Source organism: Silene latifolia, chromosome 3 (assembly GCF_048544455.1).
Source record: "Silene latifolia isolate original U9 population chromosome 3, ASM4854445v1, whole genome shotgun sequence".
NCBI classification, from domain to species: Eukaryota; Viridiplantae; Streptophyta; class Magnoliopsida; order Caryophyllales; family Caryophyllaceae; genus Silene; species Silene latifolia.
Window position 1 is genome coordinate 29,672,729 of NC_133528.1, and position 10,957 is coordinate 29,683,685.

Here is a 10,957-nt window from a genome sequence, read left to right on the forward strand (position 1 = left end):
CAATGATAATCAAACAACAATGAAGAAACAACGTTTATTATAAATGATTAACGAATAGTTACAATCCTTAAAACCAAACCAAAAGTACGATACATGTTCTCAAACTGACTGTTCTAACTGAAATGTAAATAACCTAAAGGCTACAGCGGAAGACTCCTATCATCATGCCGTGGCATCCCCGCTATCCCAGTACTCATCTCAATACCTGCTCAATATCTGCTCACCATCCCCGTATGGATCACCGCAGGTTTACAAAACAACACTGGGGTCAGTACTAATCACACAATCAATATAAACAACAATGATAAGATAAACAAACAGCTTAACTGTCGCACACACACAACCAACCAATTCCCATCATCTCAATATCGATGTCCTTTGGACCACCCCGCCGATGGGGGACCGCAGCCGTACCCACCAAATCCCCGCTCCACATAGTGAGCGATAAACCCTGTCCATTAATGTGCACATCCCTTCTGTGGCGGGTTCCACAGAAGGCGAAACTAGGGCGTGAAGCCACTCCCGCAAGTGACCCCACTCAGCCGAGGCCACGCCTCGCGAATCATCAACAACGATCACAACCACAATCACAATACAATTATTATATCAAACAACAAAATACAATACATCAACCAATATCCCATTATGGGACTAATACTGAGTAGGAAATCCTACCTGGTATGCACACAGTCAGACGGTCTCTACTGCTGAGTCAAAAAGCCTCTTCTATGAACCCTCCTCCTATCATACAACACATAGAGGCTACCAAATCACATACTACACATAAAACCCCCAATCTCTAAATTAGGGTTTAACCAAATCGAAGGAAATACAATAAAAAGGGTACATAGATCTTACCCTTGACGCAAGGAACTCAACGGTACGAACAACGACAAGAACTGACCGTCTGAACAACGGGAATTGCTAAGAATGCGATTAAGAAGATGAACTTGTTTGCTCTCTCTCTTAAACAGGAATTTAGGTTTTGTAAAAGTGATTTAGAATAATGACGATGAAGCTTAAATACCTTAATCGCATAATTAACAAAACCCGAGAAAACTCCCCGTAAAACCGGACACTCGATCGAGTACCCAAGGTACTCGATCGAGTACCCCCTTACTCGATCGAGTGCCCCAGCTACTCGATCGAGTACCCAACAGGTCAGAAACTATTTTATTTCGCAACTTACCCTTACTCGACAGAGTAAGGCGTACTCGATAGAGTACCCCAAGACTTATAAATACGGAGTATTACAGATATGACGGTGTTTCCTCTCAACTCTCCCATTTTGTTGTGGGGTGTCCACGTTGCTAGTTCGAAACAGTATCCCATTTTCCTCATAGTAGTATTTCATAGCTCCCGACAAAAGTTCACTACCGTTATCGCTTTGGATGATTTTGACAATTTTGTTAAACTGGGTCTTAACCATTTGACAAAAAAATTTTATGAATTGGCTTGCCTCACTCTTGTCTTTCATGAGGTAAATCCACACACCCCGACTATGGTCGTCTACTATGGTCAAAAACTAATGGGCTCGAGATAAACTAGCAATGGGATATTTTCCCCAAATGTCAACATGGATTAATCCAAACAATTCATCACACCGTTTATTATTCAGGCTAAAAGAATTTCGAGTTTGTTTAGCCCTACAACAGGAATCACAAAGTTGGCTAGAATCCCAATTTAAATTGTAATTAACTAACTTAGAAAAGGTAAGCGATTTACTCCTTGATGGATGTCCAAGTCTCTTGTGCCAAAGTTCTCCGTCCTTTGACAGTGATACCTTCCTGACCTTCTCGAATTTGCTCGACTTAAACTTGTATACCCCATCGTGGTGCTCACCCCGTCCAATCTCCTTCCTCGAAACCTGATCCTGCATTACACAATAGTCCGGGAAAAAGGTTACAACACAGTTACTCTCATGTATTAACTGTTGCACAGAAATCAAATCACATGTTAATGTGGGAACGTATAAAACATCTTTCAAAACAAAATTGTCGTTCAACACGAATTCTCCATGTTCCTTCGCTTCAATTCGTCTGCCGTCTGGTAAGCCCACGTTAGATGGCTCTTCGACCCAAACATTTGTCAGACAACTCCGGTTTCCCGTCATGTGATGCGAAGCTCCACTATCAATTAACCATTCCCGTTCAATTTTAGTATGCATACCTGTCAGTTTTTCGCTACCTTCAGGGCTGCCACCGAGTAAAATACGAACCCTCTCAATTTCTTCACTTGTGAGAGACACATTCTTCTTGGACGAGTCCTCTTCTTTGGACGAATTGTTCACTGCATTCGCCTGATGGTTGTCATACTGTCCTCATCCTTGCGATCTGCCACGACCGCGTCCTCTGCCAAATCTTCCTCGTGTCCCTCTTCCTCTTTCTCTTGCTTTCACGGTTTCGTATCCATGCTTGTCATAGCAATTTTCCTCCGTGTGATAATACTTTTTGCAGTAATTACAATAAGGTAACTCTGCTTCTTCTTCTGTATCTTCCTTTGCGGAATTTCTTCTGCCCCTTCCCACGCCATAGGGCCGAACAGCCATAGCCGCTTCATTGTTTTCTTCTTTTACCTTCGTCATATTAGAGTGTCTCTCTTCGCGTAATACCAACGCATATGCTCGAGGTAAGGTAGTGATGGGGTCTTCCATCAACAAATTGCTACGGATGTGTCCGTATAGATTATTGTCAAGTCCCATCAAAAATTGATGGACCTTCTCTTATTCCCGCTCCTTAGCAATCTCGGCTGCTGCTCCACACGTGCATCTCGTATTCTTGCTATAATTCGCAAGTTCATCCCAAATGGTTTTCAACTTTGTGTAGTATTCAACCACAGGTAGCCTCCCCTGCTTGCACTCCATTAATTCCCCTTTTAGTTGATGCACCCGCGGCGCGTTTCCAGCAGCGTATCTGTTCTTTAATTCCTCCCACACTTCAGAGACGGTCTGCTCAAAAGCGATGCTCGGATGTAATTTAACATCAATTACATTCCTCAACCATGCTTTCAACATGGCATTGCATTGCCTCCAGGCTACGCATTCGACATCTTCGTCATTGTCTTCATCCGGTTTCTTGACCTTTCCCTCAATAAATTTCAGTTTGTTTTTAGCATCCAAACCATTTCTGACAGCCGGTGCCCATAAATCGTAGTTATCACCGTCAAAAATGATTTGTGTCAACATGAGGCTAGTGCTATCCGATTGGTGAAGGTAAAGCGGAGAAGTCGTCGGAATAATTTTTCCTTTCGAGCCCTTGCCGTCTTCTCCTGGCATGGCTCCTTGATGTTTGAGTATTTTAATTTTTTGTGATTTGTGTTACCCTAGCTCTCGATACCATGAGAATTTAAGAGGCAGAGAAATATTGGAATATAATTCCTTATTATTCAACGCAATATGAAAGGCTAACATATATACAAAGACTCCCTCTACACAATCTCCTTAAACCTAGCAACAGAATAATCTAGTAACCATATTTACATATATCTAAATATACACCAAATAATATCGTTGCCATATATCCTATATACTCGATATTATGCGATACGCCTTTCCATAAAATTAGCCTAAAAAATGTGATAACTATCATCTCTCGTAATATTACATGCTAAACTAGTTGACATATTGAATTGGAAAACCTTTAAATTCTTGAATGCAATTGACAGATTAACATCCTTGGAGAAGACTATTGTGGAAAAGATTCAAGATACTCATTGTGTCGAGAATACTGAGAATGTTGAAGAGTTAGAAGTGATGAACAGAGAGATCCCAACATCTTTGCTCTTGCAACTTCCTTCAGATGTAATGAGATCAATTGCAAATCGTGTGCATTGGTTCGATTGCATAAGTCTTCGTGCCACTTGCAAGAAAATGCAAACCGAAATCCCTAAACCCCGATGGAAAGCCAACAGTTCATTACCTTTATTCATGTTTCTAAAGAATAGTGAAGGCTTATGTGAACTATGGGATCCATGCTATCAAAATAATGGTTTCATTACCAAAAAATTACCCTTTTCACCCTCAATCGTATCCACAATTGAGTTTTGCAAAGATGGCTGGTTGTTGTTGCGTTCCCATGAGGGGTGTTATTTACAGTACATCAATCTGTTTACAGGGGAAAGTGGTGAATACCCGACTAAATCACTGGCTCCCGGCCTTGCAAATTTTGTATTATCGACAAGTCCTACTTCTCCCGACTGTCTAACGGTCGGAATTTCTGGTATGGCTTATGTTGATATCAGCCTCCTTCGAGCTGGAGATGTCGAATGGAAAACATTCCAAATTGACATGCAAGGGGGAATTGATTTTCAAAGTAACTATAATTCGAGCCCCAAGTATCACGATGGAGCATTCTATTTTCTACACGAGACCGGTACTCTCGGAGTTCTAAAAATGCAGGATGATGGACTCACTTGGCGGATTTATTATTAGAATATGCCAATATTATTTCTATGATATTGCTTATTCTTGTACATAATTATATTATTGATCATTTCCTAGTTTAGCTAGTATGCTTACCATGTATACGGGATTGCATCCCATAACTTTAGCAATTTGTGATTGACATCCCATAAATCTTGGGATTGAGATGCTAACCTAGGAAATCAGAATTGTATATATTGTACCATTGTATTACTGATACATTGAAGGGAATACAATATCTTTTATGGTATCATCCTCCTTCGATCCTCTGCTTCCGCTTCATCTTCTTCATTCGAAATACCTTTTCTATCTCCCTTCATCATGACCAACGATGGCCAGTCATCCAAACCAACCTTCTCCCCTGCCTATTCGGTTTCGAATATCAAAAACTATGTACCCATCATCCTCGAAATCGAAAACGTCCATTATGCTTCGTGGGCCGAGCTCTTCCTCAATACCACTCGTGCCTTCGACGTTCTGGATCACATTGCTCCTCCTAAGGATAGCGTCCTCAAAAAGGATGCCGGTTGGGACCGTCTCGATGCCATCGTAAAACAATGGATTTATAGCACTATCTCCATTGATCTCTTACACACCATCCTTGAACCCGGTGCGACGGCTCAACAAACTTGGGACCGTCTCAAGGATATATTCAACGACAATCAAAACTCTCGTGCCGTCACTTTGGAACAACAATTCAGCAATATCCACATGGATAATTATCCCAATGTCTCGAATTATTGCCAAGCATTGAAGATGATTGCTGACCAATTATCAAATGTCGGATCTCCGGTGCCCGAGACTCGTCTAGTGCTCCAACTTGTGAGCCATTTATCTGAGGGTTATGACAGCGTGGCCACTTTCATTCAACAAAGTGATCCGCTACCATCGTTTTACAAGGCCCGTTCAATGCTCACTATGGAAGAAGCTCGGAAGGTCAAGATTGCTGGTGCACCATCTGAAAATGCCCTTGTTGCTACCTCGTCTAACTCCAAACCTGCATACACATCCAACACATCCAACACTGGTGGAAATTCCTCTCACTCCAACAACAATTATAAGGGGAAGGGGAATCGACATCACAAAGGAAACTATAGGGGCAAGAACCACGGGGGCGGCAACAATGGTGGGTCTAATAAGCAACAACCAGGCTGTCAACAGACGCCATCCGCATCACCTTCTTCCAATTGGACATGGGTACCCCTGCCGCAATGGCCTGCTACTTCCCAGCAAGGGTGGACAGCACCACCATGTCCATATCCCACCTCGGAGTGGACTGCTCCCGCTGCAAACAACGCACCTGGCATCCTCGGTCCTCGACCGCAACAAGCTTTCCTTGCTCAGCCTGGCATGTTCGGCATGCCACCAGGGGCGTTGGTCCCAACAGATTTGGCAGCGGTAATGCAATCGCTTAATCTTCAACAACCCGACGACAACTATTATATGGACACCGGGGCGTCGTCTCACATGAACTCAAACAACGGTAAACTTGTTTCTTATTCTCCTTTGAGTGGCAATCGTGCAATTGTAGTCGGTAATGGCAATATGATTCCGATTCGTGGTATTGGTAACACCACATTTCCCTTCCCTAACAAATCTATTCACCTAAAAAACGTACTGCATGTTCCCCACCTTATTAAAAATTTAATTTCTGTTCGAAAATTCACTGTTGACAATTTTGTTTCCGTTGAATTTGATCCATTTGGTTTTTCCGTGAAGGATCTCAAGACGGGGACGCCGCTTCTGAGAAGTAACAGTACGGGGGATCTCTACCCACTCCTTCCCACACACCTTGCCGCCACCTCACCACCACAAGCACTAACCGCTGTTTCGTCCGACATTTGGCACGGACGTTTAGGTCACCCGGGTCCTAGCATTTTTAATTCCATATGTAATAAATCCGACATTTCATGTCGCTCTCGTAGGTCTTTGTCACTTTGTCATTCGTGTCAATTGGGTAAGCATATAAAACTTCCCTTTAGTGAGTCTTTGTCTAAAACATTGCAACCATTTGATATTATCCATACTGATTTGTGGTCATCTCCGGTCATCAGCTCGAATCAACATCGCTATTATGTCTTATTTCTTGATGATAATACAAACTTTTTATGGACATTTCCTATTATGCAAAAATCTCAAGTTTATGACATTTTCACTAAATTTCACAACATGATAAAAACCCAATTTAATTCTCCTATTAAGACACTACAATGTGACAATGGTCGGGAATACGACAACTCTCCTTTTCACAAATTCTTCGGGTCAAACGGAATGTTATTCCGCTTCTCTTGCCCGCACACTTCCCCACAAAATGGTAAGGCCGAGAGAAAAATCCGGACCATCAACAACATCGTCTGAACCCTCCTCCTACATGCCCACCTACCACCCTCTATGTGGCATCATGCCCTTGTCATCGCCACCTACCTCCATAACATACTCCCTAGTAAGGCCAACAATCTCACATCTCCCACATCGAGTCTTTATCATCGCACTCCGTCATATAGCCATCTACGCACATTCGGATGCATATGTTATCCACACATACCTCCCACCACCATCCACAAACTCGCCCCGAGAGCGATCCCCTGCGTCTTTTTAGGCTACCCGTCTTCTCATCGCAGATACAAGTGCTATGATCCTCAAACTCGGAAAATTATTATTGCTCATCATGTGACTTTTGACGAAACAGTCTTTCCCTTTGCTGGTCCAACACCCACGGCCAATACCACTTATGACTTTCTCACAAATGAGCCCTCTCCTTATGTGGCCCACCAGCTCCACACTCAAGCCCAAATCTCAAAAGAGCCCATACCCAACCATATTACCCCTGTTAACTCCCCTGTACAAACCCCTGTTAACTCCCCTCCCTCTACCCCGCCATCATCCCGTCTCCTCTCCAACCCGTGTGACACCTCCCACGCCACCAACACCACCAGTCCCCTCGCCTCAAATGCAAACCCGAGCCCAACACGGGATATTTAAACCAAAATCCGTGTTTGACCTCTGTGCCACAACCCTATCACCCATTCCGAAGTGCCCTAAAACTGCCCTCCAAGACCCGAATTGGAATCGTGCCATGAAAGACGAATTCAATGCCCTCATCAAGAATGAGACCTGGGTTCTTGTGCCTCGACCTTCGGATGTTAATATAACTCGTTGTCTTTGGTTGTTTAAGCATAAGTTTAAGGCTAATGGTGATTTGGAGCGATACAAAGCTCGTCTTGTGGTTAATGGCAGGTCGCAGCAGGTTGGTGTCGTTTGCGACGAGACGTTCAGTCCAGTGGTCAAGCTCGCTACGATTCGGACCGTCCTTAGCTTGGCCGTGTCAAAGAATTGGCCCATCCATCAACTTGATGTCAAAAACGCTTTCCTTCATGGACATCTTGCCGAGACAGTTTATATGCATCAACCTCCCGGTTTTCGAGACCGCTCACAGCCCGATCATGTATGCTTGTTAAAAAAATCATTATACGGTCTTAAACAAGCACCGCGGGCTTGGTATCAACGGTTTGCCACCTATGTCTCGACAATTGGATTCACTCAAAGCAAGACGGATAATTCTCTTTTTATCTACAATAACGGCGGTCTGATTGCCTATCTCCTCTTGTATGTTGACGATATAATCCTTGCTACATCGTCTGAGTCACTCCGGGTAAATATTCTGTCTCTTCTCCAGTCAGAATTTTCGATGACCGACTTGGGCCCTCTAAACTTCTTCTTGGGTATTGCTGCTGTTCGACACTCCAGGGGACTATTTTTACATCAATCCAAGTATGCTCAAGACATAATTGCTAGAGCTAATATGTCCTCCTGCAAACCCGCACTTACGCCCGTCGACACTCAGTCTAAGCTAAGTGCTAACAGCGGAAAACCGTTCTCTGACCCAGCATTATATCGGAGTCTCGCCGGGGCATTACAATATTTAACTTTCACTCGTCCCGACATATCATACGCAGTGCAACAAATCTGTCTGTTTATGCACGATCCACGTGACGAGCATTTCGGTGCGCTGAAACGAATTATTCGTTACATCCAGGGAACGGCCCATTATGGTCTGCATCTAAGGAGCTCGGACACAGGTTCACTAAATGCATATACCGACGCTGACTGGGGCGGGTGCCCTGACTCCCGTCGCTCCACCTCCGGGTATTGTGTCTATCTTGGTCATAACTTAATCTCATGGTCGTCAAAACGGCAACCAACTGTTTCATGGTCTAGCTCGGAGGCCGAGTATCGCGGCGTTGCAAACGTCGTGGCCGAGTCATGCTGGCTTCGCAATTTATTACTTGAGCTACAGTGCCCTATACAACGAGCCACAATTGTTTATTGTGACAATGTATCCGCTATTTATTTATCGGGCAACCCGGTTAATCATCAACGCACAAAACATATTGAGTTAGATATCCATTTTGTCCGGGAAAAAGTGGCGATAAACGAAGTTCAAGTCCGTCATGTTCCATCCCGATACCAGTATGCCGATATATTTACTAAGGGGCTGCCAAAAATTTTATTCAACGACTTCCGGTCCAGTCTCAATGTCGGCTCACCTCCCGTTTCGACTGAGGGGGTGTATTAGAATATGCCAATATTATTTCTATGATATTGCTTATTCTTCTACAAAATTATATTATTGATCATTTCCTAGTTTAGCTAGTATGCTTACCATGTATACGGGATTGCATCCCATAACTTTAGCAATTTGTGATTGACATCCCATAAATCTTGGGATTGAGATGCTAACCTAGGAAATCAGAATTGTATATATTGTACCATTGTATTACTGATACATTGAAGGGAATACAATATCTTTTATTTATAAGCGTCCATTACAAGAAGAAGACGGTAAAAATCTAGGTGAGTCCTATATAGCTGAGCTTGATGGAAAACTCATATATGTTTTTATTCAAAATGTTGGATCCAAAATTGAAGTGTATACGTTTGATAAGAATCGGGAGCTTTGGACTAAACTGAAATGTCTAGGGAACTACATGTTATTTGTCAGTTCAGCATCATCATTTTCTGTAGCAGTGAAAGATAGCAGCATGAGAAACCGGATTTACCTGCCGAAGCGGATTGGTAATGAAATGGTCTTTTATTCACTCGACAGTGGCAAGTATCATACTTCAAGCAGCAAAGAGTCTTTTGAGAATTTTCATGGCATGATCTCACAATCATTTTCATGTTGGGTGTAATTTTCTTATATAGTATTTCAGTTGTTTTGCAAACTTTGGTGATTATGCAGGCTTTTTGTTTGGGAATTGAAGAGGTTTAATGACTGATTATCTGAATTTGCCTTTGTATGCTTAGTTTGTTTGGTGCCAGCATTCTGTTATGTGGTGTTATTTCTAGATGTTTTTTCCCGGTTTTAGTTTTGTAAGACGATGCATCATATATTGGATATAACGAGTTACCAACTATTGAATTAGGAGAAGGAGAGACGATTATGGAGGCTTTTGTTTGAATAACAGGCTTATTGTCTTGTAATCCGAATTTGCTTTTTCAAGATTTGTTTGTTTGGTGACAGCAGTCTCTGGTTTCTGAATTTTCTTTTACATTCTCGGTTTTGTAAGAAACCGCATCAAATTATCAAATACTCCTATATTACAAACTTTTGTATGAGGCGGTATCCATCTCACCATGTAGTGTCAGCAAAAACGTTATAAGGTACTAGTATTTTAGAATGCCAAGCAAGATGCAGGCATGTAGTAGTTGACCTTTACAACATAGGGTCACCAAAAGCCCAAGGCCATAAACGATATCTAAGCTTAATTTACCAAGAAAAACTACACTACCGATCAACTTGCTTAAGGCCGGTGGTACTCAGGTCATGTAGCTACTGGCTAAGCTAGCAAGCTCTATTGAAAAAAGTTGCAAATATTAATTTAAATGCTCACCTGAAGCTCTATCTTCCAATCTTTGTCTAGATTGGATACCGGTAGCACCTCCTACATTATTGCTGGGTAGTCTCAGTACACTACACTGAGGTAGCAACAAATATTGACTCAATAACAAGCACAGCACATCAGAAATAAGTAACAGAATAAAAGTCCACATTGCACAATTGACAAAACTGCATAACCAAAAAGCCCCATAAAGCAAATTCTATCATAAATGATATTTGACCCGTCACAAGCTTGTGACGGATATACCCATCACGTACAAGGGAGACTAATTGAAGTATAATTTGTGTATTAACCATGGCCCATGGGGATACCCATCTATAACAGAGGCAAAGGAGCTAGAAGGTGTACTGCCTTAGGTTGTTGATAACTTGTGTTGACAATTACAGTATATTCTACGTAAACATAACAAGTTGTCGATAAGCTTAGGTTTTTTGTTAGTAGTCTTCTGGAGATGAAATTCGTGGCTGAATGACGGTACTATAGACGCAATTTTTTATTTTTATCATGTGCTTTTTTTTTGGAAACAATCGCTTTATGTTGTTAATACAATTCCACAAGGCCTGGTGCTTACATTCGACCTGATCGAACCTCCTTCCTCGATAATTTGTGGCAGTCCTTGACAATTTTCTGCGAT

The 10,957-nt window shown here is 42.3% G+C and overlaps 2 protein-coding genes across 2 annotated transcripts; one reads left to right on the forward strand and one right to left on the reverse strand.

The window, feature by feature from the left end:
- Window positions 1–2,722: 2,722 nt before the first annotated feature.
- LOC141648894 (uncharacterized) lies at window positions 2,723–3,274 on the reverse strand. Its single transcript, XM_074457602.1, has one exon. It carries the CDS (start codon window positions 3,272–3,274, stop codon window positions 2,723–2,725), a length of 552 nt encoding a protein of 183 aa, XP_074313703.1.
- Window positions 3,275–3,283: 9 nt separating this feature from the next.
- On the forward strand, window positions 3,284–8,996 carry LOC141648895 (uncharacterized). The gene is made up of 5 exons (XM_074457603.1): window positions 3,284–3,291; window positions 3,664–3,821; window positions 4,113–4,332; window positions 4,648–6,247; window positions 7,596–8,996. The coding sequence occupies exons 1-5, from the start codon at window positions 3,284–3,286 to the stop codon at window positions 8,994–8,996; spliced, it is 3,387 nt and encodes a 1,128-aa protein (XP_074313704.1).
- The last annotated feature ends 1,961 nt before the right edge of the window (window positions 8,997–10,957 follow it).

Bases quoted from the DNA above. Each gene is read 5' to 3' on its own strand.
- LOC141648895 (XM_074457603.1), top strand. The intron at 3,822-4,112 runs GTGTGCATTGGT...ATCTGTTTACAG, and splicing joins AATGAGATCAATTGCAAATC to GGGAAAGTGGTGAATACCCG. The intron at 4,333-4,647 runs GTATCACGATGG...GATACATTGAAG, and splicing joins AACTATAATTCGAGCCCCAA to GGAATACAATATCTTTTATG.
- LOC141648894 (XM_074457602.1), bottom strand. From the start codon at position 3,274: ATGCCAGGAGAAGACGGCAAGGGCTCGAAAGGAAAAATTATTCCGACG.